This window comes from Phyllostomus hastatus, unplaced genomic scaffold (assembly GCF_019186645.2).
Source record: "Phyllostomus hastatus isolate PE091 unplaced genomic scaffold, TTU_PhHast_1.1 phas_contig_36, whole genome shotgun sequence".
In the NCBI taxonomy this organism is placed as follows: Eukaryota; Metazoa; Chordata; class Mammalia; order Chiroptera; family Phyllostomidae; genus Phyllostomus; species Phyllostomus hastatus.
Window position 1 is genome coordinate 4957041 of NW_025333862.1, and position 16523 is coordinate 4973563.

Below are 16523 nucleotides of genomic sequence, written 5' to 3' on the forward strand. Positions count from 1 at the left end.
CAGGCACAGCCATGTGAAACTCTGAGGCTGGCCTGGCCCCGCCAGCTGTTTCAGCACCTGGGCCGCTCACTGGTCATGTCCGTGTGAGCTGGACAGCAGGTGGACCAGAGGGGGCAAGGCAACAGTGGCAGCCTGACGGGACCGACTGCTGCCACAGATGGCTGGTCCCTCTGCTGCTGGGCACAGATCCTCTCTGCTCTCCCCACAACAGGGGCAGAGCGGGAAAGACAGTACCGGCCTGGGTAAGCACCCGGCCTCTCAGAGCTGGCAGCGTGAACTTGGCCCTTCAGGTTCCAAAGGGGCCCAGAGGGGACAGGGCACTCCGCCCAGCACACGGCCGATTAGCGAGCCCAGCCCACCCTCCAGACACTCACACCCCCACCCCAGTGGCACTGCTGGTTGATTAAAGATGGGTTCGGATCCATAGGTACTGATGTGGAGAGATGTTCAAGATCTATCAGAGTTAAAATATATTTTGCAAATCCTGATGTATTGTGTGATTCCCTTTTACAAAATGATACCAATAATCCACGTAATTATATACATGAAAATAATAAACCTGGAGGCATGTAACTCAGATTTGTTAAGAGACTTCTACCACCTATTTTATAGTGTCCTCTAATGTTTGGATATGTTGACAAAGAGCCGTGTTACTTTTATCCGGGAAACAATAAAGAATGTGCGGGGTGGGCTGAGAAGGAGCCCCTATATCCCACTGGCCCTGCACAGCAAGCTGGAGATTTCTGATTTCCATCCCTTCCACTGACATGGATTTCTAGGCAAACAAGGGGTTTGGCTCCCTGGGTCTCCAGGGTTGGAAGCACAAGAGCCACTTTCAGTTTCCTCTGCACCCCACCCCTCTGCAGCCCCGTCAGCTCTGGGCTGGGCTGGGGGTGGGCAGGCAGGCCAGACAGCGCCCGGGAGCTGAGCTGCCCATGCATTATGGAAGACAGCGGGTGCTCTGGCTGCTCCTTGGTCCTTAAATGACAGCAAATGAGGTAAAGCCAGAAGGGTGGGGACGGGAAGGGGGCGGGAGGGGGGCAGAGGAAGTCATCTCCAGGGCCCCCAAGCGTTGGCTGAGGACAGGAGCCAGCCAGTGAGCGGAGCCTGGAAGAGGGAGGAGCACATCTTGATGCAGAGATGCTGCAGTGGCTCTGGGCGCGCACACACACAAGCGCCCTCACCCACCACTGCTGCCGCTACCGGCGCTGCCGCCACCGCACCCGGACAGCAGCCAGCAGCTGAGAGAACAGGGGAGAAGAGGGAGGCAGCCCAGGGCGCTGGCGGCCAGGCTGGCTCTGGCTCACCGCCTCGGGCAGCATCCACCTGCCCCAGTCAACACCCCTCTTTCACCCCAGGTAGGTGCCGGCCAATTTTATCTTGGGGCGCAGTTGGGGCAGCAGCTCAGAGCTCAGTGTCCTTGCAACTTGGGAGGGGCAGGGGCAGAGGAAGGGGCATGGCAGGAACTCCAGCTACAGGCTGAGGCCAGTCTGACTTCTCACCACTGGGACTGGAAGTGTCCTCCGCCCTGTCTGCATGGGTGGCACCCTGCAGGGCCCAGCAGGCCAAGCTGGCCAGGAAGCTAGCCCCCAGCTGTGTGCCCAGGAATTCAAGCTGGCTACTGGCCACCAGCTGGCAGCAGTGACTGCCTTCAGAGAGGACAGTTGTTCCTCTCTGTCCCTGGCCCCCACGTCCAGGACCAGAAAGCCCTTGGGGTCAGGCCCTAGACCCCAGCCTGTCCCCAGATGTCTCCGGAGGGAGCTGAGACTGACCACCGGACTGGAGGGTGCCCTGGGTCGGCCTCTGCAGGGTGACCTCTTTGCAAAGTCTTCCTCCAGTCCCACAGAGGTGGGAGTGGAGCTCAAGTTTGGGTGAGGGCCTGTCCAGGAGTGGGATTTAGGGAGGAAATACTGAGGTGAGCCATATCCCAAAGGGTGAGTGGCCGGCACCATAGGGGCTGACATTCCTGCTCTTCCCTTCCCCCTCCCCAACCTTACCTCTGCTCAAGTCCCTTCCTCTGGTCGGGACTGGTGGGAGAGGATTTGCAGGAAGTTTGGTGAGGAAAGGGGCTGGGGCTCGAAGGGGGAGGGGCCCCCCTTGGGGGGTCTAGGAAAAGGAGGCAACCCTTCTCCCCAGCACCATGGGCTTACATAACGGACCAGAGGTGGGGGCAGCTGCCCCAGCCAGTGTCCGGAGCTGAATCCTGTCACCTTGTCCAGGAGGGGTCCCAAGGTCTGGGAGGCAAGAAAGAGGAGTGAGGAGAGACAGAGCCCGTGGAAGGAGAGTCCTGGCACTGCGGGACAAAGCCAGGGAGACCCTTGGCCACGGCCCCCCGGGAGCTGGAGCCTATGCCCGGGGGGGGGGGGGGGCAGACCTGTCAGTCAAGGTTGTTTGGAGGTTTGGGAATCCAGACAGACCAGAGCTGTGAGTGCCCATAGCCCAGTCCTGGGAAAGCTGGGGTTTTCAGCCCCTGAGGTACCTGTCCTTGACTTCCCTGCCTGTGTCCAGCCTGCATCTGGTAAGACCCTACCACTCTGCTTCCAGCTTGACCCCTCTGGACCACAGACTCCATCCCCACCCCTCTGCTCCCAGGGAGGCAGGAGCAGGACCGCCCAGTATTCCAGTGGGTCGGTGCCTCCTCATCTCCTTCAGGTGCAGGCTCGCTCTCCTCTCCCAGTCCTCTGGCCAGAGCGCCCCCAGTCCGTTCGGCCGCTTGTCCTCTCAGAGGCACTCAGAGGGACCAGCGGAGCCACTGGGCATCCAGGGCAGCAAAGGGCAGCCCACCTGTGAGAGAGGCTGATGGGACAGGCTCCTGGGGTTAGGGCAGGGGGATGGAGCCCAGACTTCCCGCTTTGGGAGGAGGGAGTTGGGCTCTTAGGATAGCAGCACTCTCCAGGGGGCCCTGTCAGTTAACCCTTTCTAGCCAGGCTGCAGAGCCGCTCAAGCAAGGCCTTTGCCACAAGGTCAAAATTCTTCCTAATTTCCTGTGGAATCTATCAGGAGTCCTCAGGCAGCACACGGGAGGCAGGCAGTGAGGCAGATGGGGAGGAGACCCCTGAGCCCATGACATCAATGTCACCAAGGTCCACCTGTCCTGGTGCTCAGCATGAACAGTGAGAAAAACTCGGAGTTCTCTCTCTGTGACTTTCTCTCTCATTCCTGCTCCTCCTCTGCTCCCCAATGACCCAGCTCTCTCTCCCCTCACACTTCCTCCCGGGCCAGATGTGCCCCCCCACCTCCAGCCCTCTCCACCTACCCCACGCCGCTCCTCTGGCGGATCTCTCTCCTTATGTAACTCCGCTCCCGCACCTTCTCTGACGGCAGGTGTCCAGCTAGAAGCATAGGCGGGCTAGGCCTCTGGGGGCTGTGTCCCCCGGGATGGCTGGGTAGCTGCACGTTTTGTCTTTGACACCAAACTTACTCCCCAGGAGCAAGCACTGGTTGGGGGTGGGGGTGGCCCCAAGGCCACCTCTCTGGCTCCAAGGCTATCAGGGAAGCAATCCATCTGGGGTGGTTTGGAGGGTGCATGTCCTCTGCCTTCACCCCCAGAAAGTCCTCAAGCCAAATGTGAGAAAGTGCATCTCAAAGACAATCTATGCCTGAGTGTAGGTGGTATTTGTACTTTTGGAGGGATTCCTAGGGCAGAGCCGGGGGGGGCGGGGGTGAGCAAGAAGAAGAAGAACCAGAGCCAAGAATATTCCAGTGAAGCGGGAGGGATTGAAATTAGGCTGCAGGAGGCGCTTCCCCACCAGGAAGATGAGCCTGAGAGGGTGCAGTCTCCCCAATGGCTCTAAGGGGCCATGGAAAACCGGGGTCTGGTCCAAGGTCAGAAACCATCCTGCATGGAAGTGGTGGTTGGGCTGGGTGACCCTGTAAATTTCGCCCAGGCTCAGGTTATCCTCTTTCAAATGAAACAGGCAGGGGCGACTCGGAATCCATAAGAAGACAGACACGTATTCATTCTCTGCTGCCCACCTCTCATGCTTCCGGACCACCCCAGGCTAGGCTAACCCCCACCATCCGCTAGGGGTGGCTAATCTGGAGCATCCTAGGAGTCTCCGTGGGCTCCGTGTCTTGATAATAACCACCCTGGAGTGAAGAAGTCCTTCCTTGGGTTTGATGAATCCTCTTGTCACAAAATGAGCCCACATTGTCTTGTTTATCCAAAGAGGGCGCAAACAAAAGCAAAGGTGTGCGATATTCTCCCCCCAAACTGGACACATTGCACCTCAGGACACGTGCAGACCCAAGCACACCCCAGTGTCCTTCTCATCCGATGAGTCTCCCCCCCACGTGCACACATGTATGCACATACATGCACACACGTATACACACATGCACATGTGCATGCGCACACACACAGGACACCCATCCCAATGAAACCTGCTGGGCCTCCTCTACCCGCAGCCCACACCCCCTCGGGGGCCAAGAGGCCGTTCCACCCCATGTCTGGCTGAAAGCGACCCTCTTGCTGTGCAGCCTGGAGGGGCAGCTCATCTGGGCCCCAGAGCAGAGACTAGTCTGAGAGGAGGAGCAGTTCCAACCCACACCCACCTGGCTTGGCTCTGGACCAGCCAGGAAGAAACTAGGAACTGGGAGAAATCTCCTCTCCACAGAGATGAGGAGACATGCAACATTGCTCTGCTAATTTCTCCCTGATTTGGTTCTGAAGACCCAAATCAAAACAATGGCTCTTACTCCTGACATCTCAAAATCGGACCTCCTTCCAACACCCTCGCTCATTCTACCAAACCACACACACCGGGAGTAGGGCACCTAGGGTCTGGCGGTGCTTGCCCCTTACCCCAGCTCCTCCTAGAAGGATGCAAGGCTCTCCTTCTGTCCAGTCCCCACTTTGAGGGTCTCTCCAGTGCAGTAGGTGGGGGCAGGGTCAGGAGGGCCAGAAACTCCAGGCTGAAGATCAAGGGCCAGACTCCCTCAGGCCAAGGTTGCAAACTCACACAAACCCAGTTTCCCCAGAGGGCAGGCAGTCAGTGCCGGGGCCCCAGGGAGCCTGCTGCCAATACAAAGAGCCTGCAGAGAAAACCTAGGTGCAGGCAGGGAGGGAGCACAGAGAGGGGTCCAAGAAGAAACTCAGCTGCATAGCTCCCCTGTCCCTCACTGGGGACTAAGGAGGTCCCCAGCCCACCCCAATCTGCCCTCAGGACCTCCTCCAGCTCAGGGCACCCACCTTCCTCACTGGGGCCTCTCAACCACAGTCCTGCTCCTGCCAGCGCCCACCCTGCCTGACACTCGGCCCCACCAGGCCACCATAGCCCCTGCCCTCCCAGAGGGCGGGGAGTGGTCCAGACCTTCCTGGAGGACAGTGACCCCGTCCCAGGTGGCAATTCCTTCTGCAGGCGAGTTCCTCTCCCCTACCATGCCCCAGGAGCAGGACATGGGGTGGCTGAGAAGCACCTGCTTGGGAGTGCCCCTGTGTGTGCCCTGGCCAGGTGCTCCCAGGTGGATGAACACACGGTATCTGGATGTGGCTCTGTGTGTCCTTGGGCCCTCACCTGGGTAGTGTGCCTGCTGGGGCTTGCCGGGGCCCACTGTACCCGTGGGGCGGAAGAGGAGGAAGGCACCTGCCCTGGGACAGTGTGGGAGTCTGTCAGTATCCTAAACACGCGTGAGCACAGCCTGGGGGTCGTGGCTGTGTGGAAGTAGACGCCAGGCACAGCATCTGTGGGCACACGTCTGTGTCTCCTGAGCGCTTAATATGGGCCAGAAATGGTGCTGACCTCACAGGAGTCCCTTGGGGTGGCTATACCCCTCCTCGCCCCCACGGTGCAGACAGGAGACCAGGGCTCAGAGACTTTAGCAATGAGCACAGCAACTAGGGCTGCACTGGCTCCTAAGCGCCAGGGCTTGGCTGAGAGCCCACCCTGTTAACCTGTGCCGTGCCGCAGGGTGCGGGCTGCCGGAGACTCGGGCTGGGGCAGTGCTTGTGGGTTTACAACACATTGCTTTGTCTCTGCCCCCGAGCAGACTCCAAACTCTACCTTTTTCCACCCCACCCCCCCAAAGCAGCCCTCGGTGCTCGCATCTCCCCCAGGGGCTGGGGGAGACCAATTCAGGGCCCAGGGCCCCGTGTCCCAAACGAGAACATTTAGGAGGAGCGGATCTTTCATTTTCTGGCCGCTCTGTGCAGGGGCCCTGAGGCCAGCAAGCCCTGTCATGTGCCAGAGTCCGGCTCTCAGCCTTTCCTCACCCAAAGGGGGGAGGGACAACCCTTTGTTTCCTGGGTCCAGCAGTTCAGCCAGCTCCCCCTGGAGCCTCCGAACCCCCAAGCAGCCCGCTCCCCCATGTGTTTGTGGCTCATAGGACCAGTGCCCGGTGGTGACAGCTCATGCCTGCCTGTGCCAGCCCCTGCCTGCTCCCCTGTACCAGGGCAGCTGGCCTGGGCCAGGCTTGGCCGGCTCTGGGCTCACAGGGCCAGCTCCCAGCCTGGCATAGCTCCACTTGCTCCTGACAAAAAGGCCTCCTCCATCCTGTGATTCTAGAATGTGTTCTAGGGCAGATGGTGTGAGGCCAGTGTCCACGTAGCTCGAGCAGTAGCTCAGTGGCACTCAGGTGGTCAGGGAACCCTGTAAGGTAGTTTTCACTACTGGTCCCCAGTGCTTAGCACAATGCCTGGAACATGGTCATAGATACTAGAGCGAAAATGGACTAGGGCAAGACTGGGTGCCAGCTGCCTCACCTTCAAGGTAGCAGAGGCTCCAACCTTTGACCCAGACTCCGTGTGTTGCGTGTGTGTTTGTGTGTGTGTGTGTGTGTGTGTGTGTGTGTGTGTCTGTGAGTGTGTTCACACAGGCCCAGGCACACGGAGGCTTGGTGTGCACATGATCGTGTTGACAGGTCCCTGGTACTCCCTCAGCCCCTGCCCCTCCTCCCCCAACATCTGTCCCTCAGGGGTGCCCAGGGCCCCTGAGCACAGGGGTGACTGATAAAGGTCTGGGTTAAGTTGTAGTTTAGAAGCAGTAGAATTGGGTTATCTACAAAGTATGATAATTACCTGGGGCAAGAAAACCAATGATTCTGACCACTGCAGGGTGCAGGAGAATGACCCAGGATGCAGACCTCCTTGTGGGTCCCACAAAAACAAGGCAGGGGCTGGGTCGTCACACCTGTGCGGGCAGGGACACCCACACAAGGACACACACAGAGACCAGACACACCCAAACACAGACACAGAGACACGTGGACCAGCCCTCACATATCCACATACAGACGAAACACAGATGCACACAGACATCATGCACAAGCACGCATGTGTGTGCACGCACAGGCGCCCGGGAGCAGCGCCGGCTCCTGCCCCTGGGCCTCAGCTCCCTGGTGGCCAGTGCCTGCTGTGCCTCGGCACACTCCGGTGAGTGCCTGGAGCCCGCACCATGGGAGGGGACTCCCCGAGTGCCCAGGGCTGGCAGGCAGACAAAGGGCAGCAGTGAGCAAAGGACGACTGAGCGCCCTCTCTGTATCCAGCTCTGGGATGTGCCACACTAGTTCTGAGGGGGCATTCCCAAAGTGTTTGTAGTTGTGGAACCCTTTGTGTGAAGGGAGGCCCGTAGGGAACCCAGGAGAGCACCCAGGCATAAGTGGGGCTGCTCTGGCTGAAGGGGACAGGTCGGAGCATTCAGAACAGCTCTGCAAAGCAAGCATCGTGATCTCCGCTTGCAGGTGAGAAAACAGGCTCCACCAGGGGGAATAGCTTGTCCGAGCTCCCAAAGCTGTTAGGAGATGAAGTCAATGACCCGAACCCTGTCTGCCGAGCCCACAGCCTGGGACAGTTCAGGCCCCCAGTGCCTCTGGGGCATCCAGGGCCACCCTCCCAGCCTCCCCCTGACTGAGCACCCTGGAGACCTGAGTGTGTGTGTGAGGGAGAGAGTGACTGTGAGACAGTGTGTGTGAGGATGCGTGTGAGAGTGTGCGAGGGTGAAAGTGTGTGCGTGTGAGCGTGAATGAAGGAGAGCGTGTGTCTATGAGAGTAAATGTGTTGATAAGAGGGGTGTGAGGGTGTGTGAGTGCGAGTGAGCGTACGAGTGTGCCCGGCCAGGCAGCCAGCTGTCCGCCGAGCTCCACCGTGGGAGCGGGGGTGGGAGTGTGGCCGGGGTGCCCACTGGCTCCTGCAGGCACAGAGCACAGCTGTCCTCAAACAGTGAAATGTGCCGCACAAGCAACACCTGTTATGGGCCAGGCACTCGGCCAGGCACGAGCAACACGAAAACGAAGACAATGCGCCTCTCCCCTTGGGGAGCTCACAGCCTTCTAATGCAGGTGGACGCGTTCCGCAGGCAGGGCCTGGGGTGCAGTCCCAAGGGCTCCTGGCCGGGGGAGGGCGCTGCGGGGAAGTGGAGTCACAGGGCAGAGGCACAGCGATGGCGGTGCTGGGGGCCCATCACAGGGACTGCAAGCGCTGAGTTTCCGGGTTCAGGTCTGGAACTGAAAGTGGTGAGGACAGGGAGGGGCAGGTAGTGTAGAGCGGTGGCCCCAGGGCCCCCTCCTGACAAAGGGGAATGTATATGAGGCTAGAGTTGGGGCAGAGAGGGTTTAAAAGAGTTTGGGGACTCTTTCCCAGGGACAGAGTGGAAAGTGAGACAAGGAGATGCTGAGTTTGCATTGTTTTTCAGACCCTGCACTGGCCAGCGGGGCCATCTGCACCCAGCCTCCCCTCCTCCCCCTTCTCACCCCCTGCAGGGGGCAGCACTCCCAGGCCCTCGGCGGCACCGTGCTCTCTGGGAGCACAGGTCTCGGGAGCTGGAAGGGACCTTAGAGAGCCCCGTCCTGCAGACGAGGACACTGAGACCCAAAAGTGGCATGGGTCTTGCGGCCAGTTAGAGGAAGACCGCCAGACCCCCCCACCCCCGCCCCGCTCGGAGGTGTCTGCGAGGCCGGCAGGCAGGGCAGAGGAGCAGAATCTGCAGCAGCTGGGAGATCTGACTCCCTGTGGCGCCCAAACACTGAAAAGTGTGGGGGCGCCGGAGCTTGGAAAGCTGGACGGACATGGGAAGCACTACCTGGGGGCTGGCCCAGCCCTTGCTTCTAAGGATGAGGCTCCCATCTCTCAGACTGAGGCAGGGGCTCTGACTTGCTCTCAGTGGCCCCCAACCCAGGCAGCAGGCTCTGCAGAGCTCCCAAGATTTAACCAAGTCTCTGCTCAGCTCTGCGCAGGAGGGAGCCTCCTCCAGGAGCTGCGTTAACTCTTTCAGCACAGAAGAGGCCCTTCCCCACGTGGTTGGGAGCATTGCTGAAGGGGCCAAGGTTAGGGCTCCATCACGCACAGTACGTGGTGCCTTACCTGGGGACCCAGGTGAGAGCCTGTGGATGACTCGGCCTGAGAGACTTAGTGCGGCTCCCAAGGGGCTTACTGCTTCCTGCTGCCCCTCCCTGCCCAGGCCGCTGTGGGGGAGGGACAGGGAGAGTGGGCCCTTACTAGAGAAAAATGTAACTGGGTCCCCAAATCCAGGCCCAGGCCCTGTTCTCTTCAGCACCCACACCAGAGCTGTTACAGGTAAGTGGGCGGTGGTCCTTCCCTCCCGGTCCCGGTTCGCGCTGCTGCACTTCCCAAGCCCACCCTGCTGGCTGCGGGCGTGTAGGGAGCCGGAGGGAGGGAGGAGGCAGGAGCAGTGACTGAGCCGGACTCCCAGGGGTGCAGTAGGAGGCGCTCAGTCCGGGGAAGAGCTCCCTGTAAGAGCCAAGCCCCTTCCCCTGGGCCCTGGGGAGGGCAAGTGGTTGAGTTGCTCCGGCTTCTCCCAGCTGAGACCCAGATAGGCTGGAGCTGGGAGCGGCGCGCCTCAGCTCCACGCCTCAGCTCCGGGAACCCCCTGCCTCCTGCCTCCCTAGGTCCTTCTCGGCCTCCTGCTGGACTCTCCCCTCCTGCTGGGCTGAGGCCCTTCTCCTCCGCTCTCCACGCCAGCCCGGACCCCCACCATGGGGACACTCTCCAGGAGGAAGTCCCACCTGCTGCTGCTGCAGGCCATGGCCCTGGCCTGCTGTCCAGGTGAGAGGGTTTGTCTGGTCTGGAAGCCCAGCAGGACAGTTCTATCATTACATCATCGCTATTATTTTGGTGATGACCACAGACGTTGTTGACTCTGCATTTCTGAGGCTATGTTCTGGCTAAAATTTCCCCACTTGTGGATCTTACTTTCCCTTTGAGGTTAGGAGAGAGAATGAGTCTTTGCCATATTATAGATGAAGAAGCCCAACTAGAGAGGGCGAAAGGCTTGCCCTGGGTCGCCCAGCAAGATCTTGGCACAGCCTCCGCAGTACCAGCCCGGAGCGGAAGCTCGAAGGGTGCACGGTTCGATATAGTGGCCAATAGCCAAAGGACGGTTTGCATGAAGAGGAGTTCAGAGAAATGTGGTGCTAGCTAGCCACACCTCAAGGCTAACAGCCACGTTGGGCAGCTCAGATTACAGAATGTTTCTCTTGGGTGGTACCGCTCTAGGCAGGGACCAGCACCGCAAAACCCTGGGGCAGTTTCTCAGGGCAACACTGCAGCCTGGCAGGTGGGGTTAGCGGGGACCAGGATCTGGGGAGGAGGGGCAGAGCACGGGGCAGCCCAGGATGAAGGCAAGAGGGACCCAGCACAGGCTCTCAGGCCGAGGGTGCTGCAGAGTGGGACGAGGGGAGGAAGGGCTGATAGAAGGAAGAGGAGGATGTGGGGAAGGCGGCGGTGCTGCTGAGAGGCTGGGGTGGCTGGGCTCCGGAGAGGGTGCTGCAGCCCCAGCCCGTCTGACGGCTGGGGAGCACTCGGGCCGCCTGTGGCTCGTCTGAGGGGTCCTCTGGGACCACTGCTTGGCCTCTCTGCTCTGACCCCCAGCCCAGACCAAAAGACATTTCTTTTCTCCTTAAACATCTCCCTGGGAGAAAGAGTGCCGTCCTCCACCAGACTTCTGGAGTTCGAGCCAGCTCAGGCTCCACACTACCCGCTTCGCGCAAGGCTGCCGCCAGGGCCAGCGTGCTCCAGGCTCTCGTCTCAGCAGGGGAGGGCTCCACCGCACACCTTCCGATGTTCTCATTCTGTCCTAACGGCCTCTCAATCCTGCTCTCAAGCCCAAGCCGTGAGCCTGCTGGGAAATAGAAATGACCCACAGGGTGGGAGGAGCCTCCCATCCCCACCCCCAGGCCTAGCTGCCTGTGCTGGGGCCCCCCAGGAGCTGCTGCGTTAGGGACCTGAGGGAGCAGGAGACACCCACTCTGGAGAGAGCAGAGGAGAGGGGCCTGGGCCCCTTGGGGACAGCTCAGTGCTGGAACCCCATCACATGAGAAAGGGGTGTGGCGGCCTCCAGGGTCCTTTGACCCAGCAGTGCAGGCAGGCCAAGGGAGAGGGGACCTGGTCTGCCACGTCACAGGGCTCAGAGACAGGAGGGGAGCATTCTGTCACTCCCCCCGCCCCCAGGAAGGGGCTCGGCTCCACTCTCTCTGCAGACTGTCCTGGGGCTGTACCTAGTGCCTGGAAAGGCCGGGAGGACTCCCCTCCACACGCTCATCTCTCTAACCCCTTCCTCTGCGAGGCTCCCAGAGCCTGTGTGCTGTGGGGAGCAGAGTTTCCAGGACAAGAAATCAGGGAGAATCGGAGAGACCCCCCCGAGCAAGGACAGCGTGAGGAGGGGCTGGCTTTGCCTGGGAGAGAGCGTGTGTCTTTGGAGGAGGGTGTGGAGGGTGCGAGCATGCGTCTGGGGACATCCGAGGGGCAGACGTGAGTGGGTTATTGCACAGAGGGGCGCTGCGGTGGGGGGTGATGAGTGGGGACGGCCAGCCTCACAGTGCTGTGCAGGGGGCTCCTCATCCCCAGCTGCAGGGCCGAGTACCCACAGGCACTTCAGGAGCCGGACTCCTCACCCGTCCTAGAGATTCTGACTCCCTTCCTCTAGGGGGAGCAGAGCCTCTGCCGGCCCCAGTGGGGCTGCGGTCGGGAACCACGGCCACAATGGCTGAGGACGCTGGTAGGGGGTGAAGCTGGCCAGGGTCCAAGCCCCTGGCTCTGCCCCTGCTCGCTGTGTGATTTGGAGCAGCTGGGTGACCTTCCCGAGCCTCAGCTCCCACACTGGTCAAGTAAGGACGCGGCAGCACCTGTCTGTGAGAAGGCTGTGACAGTGCAGGGGAGCACCCGAGTCTTACCTGTCCTTCTTAACGTGAATCACCAGCGTGTTCAAGGGAGTGCGCACGGACACTCCAGCCGCATGTGCGTGTCTGTCCGAGATGTGCATGAATGTGTGCCTCTGACCGCTGCAGTGGCTTAGAGGGGTCTGCATGCAGGCACGTGGGACGTGTGTGCACTCAGGGAAGTGTGTGCAGGTGAGAGGCGTGCACGTGGCGTAGGCGGATGCTGGGCGAGAGCGTGTACATGGCTGAGTGCAAAGGAGAAAGCTTTTACAGGAAGAAAGCCAGTCCGAGAGCGTCCGCGTGCCCAGGCTCACTCAGCCACCCCCACCACCCAGACGGAGTTACTGGAAGCTGCTGTTGTGCAAAGTGGTTCCCAGCAGCCCCACTGCCTCCCCCACCCCTCCCCTCCCCTCCCCTCGCCTCCCCTCTCAGCAGTCCCAGCTGGGCAGGGGTCCCTACCCTCCACCACCATCATTAACTTGGGATTAAGCTGGGCTCTCCGTGCCGTCTCCAAGGCCTGGGGCGGCAGTGAAGGGCCGTGACGGGTGGTGGGGAGGGGAGATGCCGGACGCTGTCTCAGGGAGCCCTGCCTCCTCCCTCATTCTGAGAGCTGCTTAACAGCTGCCCTCACTCCCGGGGCCCGGGCTGGGCCTCAGCTGTAGCATAGGGACCAAGCCCCCACCCCTGGAACAGGGCTGACAGCTGGATGCGCTGGGAGAAGAGGCACTAATTGGCTAATGGGGATCCCACCCCCCATGACCCACCAAGGAGAGCCTGAAGTGTAGGAGCCCGTCATGGGCGTCCTGGCTCCTGCCTGACACCACAAAGGGGAAGTGTGCCTGGCTGCAGGATCTGCAAATGGCGCTCCCTGCCCAGCGCAGCGGGAAGGCAAGCAAGCGCAACGCTCCGGGCCCCTCGGGGCCCTGCCCAGTGAGGCCGGACACTGGCAAGTGAGATGCACCCACCCTGAGATGCCCACGTGCTCAGCAAACTCAGGAGACCGAGGGGTAGTCCTGCGTGTGCTATATATAGACTTGCTGTGACCCCAGCATATCATCCCCTTCTCGGGGCCTCTCTTTCTTGAATTGCCACGCTGGAATTTTATAAAAATGCCCCGGAAGCAACCTGCACACCACCCACCCGTTGCAAAGCCTTCCTTCCTCCCCCCAACCCCACCCCGTCCCTCACGTGGGCCCAGCAGACGGAGCACACACCTGTGCTGGGCTGAAGCCTCCCTCAGACCTTCTGGGAAGGGACTCCACAGTCTTTCCATTTCACAGGCAAAGGTGTTGGGGCTCAGAAGGTTCTAGAACAGCTGGTAAGAGCCAGGGCGCTTTCTCTTGGGACAGCCTGCCCCATGGCATAGATTCCCTCTTCCCCTTTTGGCCACTGACTCCCACCCATCTTTCAAGGCCTATCTCACACCCTGCAGACCGGCTTTTCCAAGAGACCCCCGCCCCACTGTCCCTGGGCAGTGTCACCCACTTCCCCTCTGAGGTGCCCCTGCACCGTGAACCTAACCTGCTATGATGGCTCTTTCCACCTTGTACTGGCAGTTTTCTGCTTCCTTCCTGGACTGCAAGCTCCCTAAGGACAAGGGGCTGTGTGCATAGGGCCAGGGGCAGCCCAGGGCCGGGGGCACAGCGACACTCACCAGCCACGTGCAGGGCGGGCGATCGGCTGAACTGGCTGACCAGATGGGGCCTGCCCAACCTATTTAAATTCAAGTTTTGATTAATTAGAGTTAAATAAAGCTAAGAATTTGGTTCCTCAGCTGCACCAGCCACCTTACAAGGGCTCCACAGTAGTGTCGGTGGCCAGGACATTGTCTTGGGCAGGGCAGGACATGGGACCTTTCCAGCATTGCAGAGAGGTCTGTCAGACAGTGCTGCTCCAGAGGCCAGGGCCCAGCCGGCCCCTGGGCCATGAGGCCTCTGGCGGTGTCCCCATCTGCAGCGTGGAGCTCAGCCCTGGGATCCCCGGCCACCTTTGGCCCTGTCTTTGAAGACCAGCCCCTCAGTCTGCTATTCCCAGAGGAGTCCACAGAGGAGAAGGTGACCCTGGCGTGCCGTGCCCGGGCCAGCCCTCCGGCCACCTACAGGTGAGACCCCCACAGTGGGGGTGGGTGCTGGGCGGTCCTGGGAAGCTGTGTGGATTTTCTTCACATTGGCCCTGTGGCTGGGCAGCTAGGCAGCACTCAGGAGCCCCCCTTCCGCCCCTGCTGCAGGTGGAAGATGAACGGCACTGAAATGAAGCTGGAGCCAGGGTCCCGCCACCAGCTGGTGGGAGGCAACCTGGTCATCATGAGCCCCACCAAGGCACAGGATGCCGGCGTCTACCAGTGCCTGGCCTCCAACCCAGTGGGCACTGTCGTCAGCAGGGAGGCTGTCCTTCGCTTCGGCTGTGAGGCCCTCGGGGTGCAGGACGTTCTCGGGGAGGGCAGGAGGGGGCTGGGAAGAGTGTCCGCTTCCCACGGAGGCTGAGCGGGGGAGGGGCCCCGGCTGGGAGGACGGCGCCTGAGGGCTGCCTGGCCTTCCCCTCCAGTTCTGCAGGAATTCTCCAAGGAGGAACGAGACCCGGTGAAAACCCACGAGGGCTGGGGAGTGATGCTGCCCTGTAACCCACCCGCCCACTACCCAGGTGAGTCGGGACCTGGACCCGCGGTTAGACCCAGGGCCCCGGGGGGGCTCTGGCCGAGCAGCAGAGGAGGGGTGGAATAGAAGGTGGCAAGTGACTCTTGGAAGCAACCGATCCCTCGGTCCTTGACCTTAAAGAATTATTTCCTTTATGGGTCTGTCATTGTCTAGCTCTGTGCCCTGCCTCCCAGGGCACATTGTGACGGGGCTGGTGGGGTGGGGGGCATCCCTGCAAGGCTACTTCCATGGCAGACAGCGCTCCCCAAGGGCAGGAGCACAGTTGCATCTTCCCTCTGAGACCCCCTCAGCCCCAGTCCACAGAACAGGGGCTCTCAGGACAGGGTCTGCCGGTCTCGACCAGCATGTTGAGGTCCCACCCAAAGTTGCCTGCTCGCCCAGCACCCCCTGGTGTCCTCACACTCCCCGCTCCTAGGCCTGTCCTACCGCTGGCTCCTCAACGAGTTCCCCAACTTCATCCCGGCGGACGGGCGTCACTTCGTGTCCCAGACCACCGGGAACCTGTACATCGCCCGGACCAACGCCTCAGACCTGGGCAACTACTCCTGCCTGGCCACCAGCCACATGGACTTCTCCACCAAAAGCGTCTTCAGCAAGTTCGCTCAGCTCAACCTGGCTGCTGAAGGTCAGGGTCAGCGGGTATGGAGAGAAGGGGTTTTCCCTCAGAGGCTGTGAAGAACAGCAGCCAGGGTGCAGGGTGCAGGGTCTGGAGCCTAGACCCCAGGACCCTCTGCTTCAAGACCCCAGATGCTCGCCTCGGGCCCCCAAGGGGAAAGGGAGTGAAGATGGAGCTGGCTCAGAGCTGCGCTGAGATCGCAGCACGTGGGCCCCTGACCCAGACCTCTTGCACCTGACCTGCTGAACCCTTTCTCCCCAGACCCCAGGCTCTTCGCGCCCAGCATCAAGGCCCGGTTCCCGGCAGAGACGTACGCGCTGGTGGGACAGCAGGTCACCCTGGAGTGCTTTGCCTTCGGGAAGTGAGTGGTGGAGGACGGGGGAACAGGCCAGGCACAGGTGGCCCCAGGGGGAGAGGGGGCAGGCAGGGCCAGCACTCAGGCATCTCGGTGCCCCACAGGGTCTAGCAGAGTGCCAGCCCCACAGTGGGCAGTGACCGCCACACACCGGGCACTAACCACCTGGCTCTGTCATTTGCTTGCCAGGAGACCTTGGTAACCACTTAACTGCTTGGTGCCTCCGTTTCCTTACTTGCACATGGTGATAATAGTACCCCCCTCATGGGGTTGTGAGGACTCACTGAGTTAACACATGTTAAGCGCTCAGAACAGTGCCTGGCATTTAGTAGGTATTCTGTGGACACCTACAGTTATCTTTTAAAAAGTTCCGATGCAAACCACGCTCTCCCAGAAATGCTGGAACAGGGTTCAGCATTGCAGGTGCTCAGTAAACATTTGCAGAATGAATGCCCAAAGGTGTCTCCTGTCGTTTGACGATGCCCAGGCTGCCCCAATTTGTGGAAAACTATTGGGCTTCCAGAATATCCATATTTAAAGACTTATTGATACCTCAGTCCATTTATTTAAAAAGATTTTATTTTATCTTAAGAGGGAGAGGAAGGGAGGGTGAAAGAGAGGGAGAGAAACATTGATCAAACCAGTGACCCTTTGGTTCACAGGCAGGAACTTAATCCACTGAGCCACACCAGCCAGGGCAATAGTCAGTCCATTTTAGCTCACAGATTACTAATAACCAAAGACACTTTGGGAAGAAGAGGCAAGACTCTGTTGAAGAGAGGGGAAGGGA

At 60.3% G+C, this 16523-nt stretch overlaps 1 protein-coding gene across 2 annotated transcripts in view; it reads left to right on the top strand.

Annotated features, from left to right (window-relative positions):
* Positions 1-1129: 1129 nt before the first annotated feature.
* CNTN2 (contactin 2) overlaps positions 1130-16523 on the top strand; it is a 34728-nt gene continuing 19334 nt past the window's right edge. Inside the window, exons 1-7 of one of the 2 annotated variants that reach the window (XM_045841614.1) lie at positions 1130-1358; positions 9841-9997; positions 14065-14209; positions 14336-14511; positions 14653-14748; positions 15178-15387; positions 15640-15739. In XM_045841614.1, the coding sequence (XP_045697570.1) occupies positions 9928-9997; positions 14065-14209; positions 14336-14511; positions 14653-14748; positions 15178-15387; positions 15640-15739 (797 nt within the window). In that variant the 5' untranslated portion in view covers positions 1130-1358; positions 9841-9927. The remainder of the gene's footprint in view (positions 1359-9840; positions 9998-14064; positions 14210-14335; positions 14512-14652; positions 14749-15177; positions 15388-15639; positions 15740-16523) is intronic. The other variant, XM_045841613.1, reaches the window with a different exon arrangement.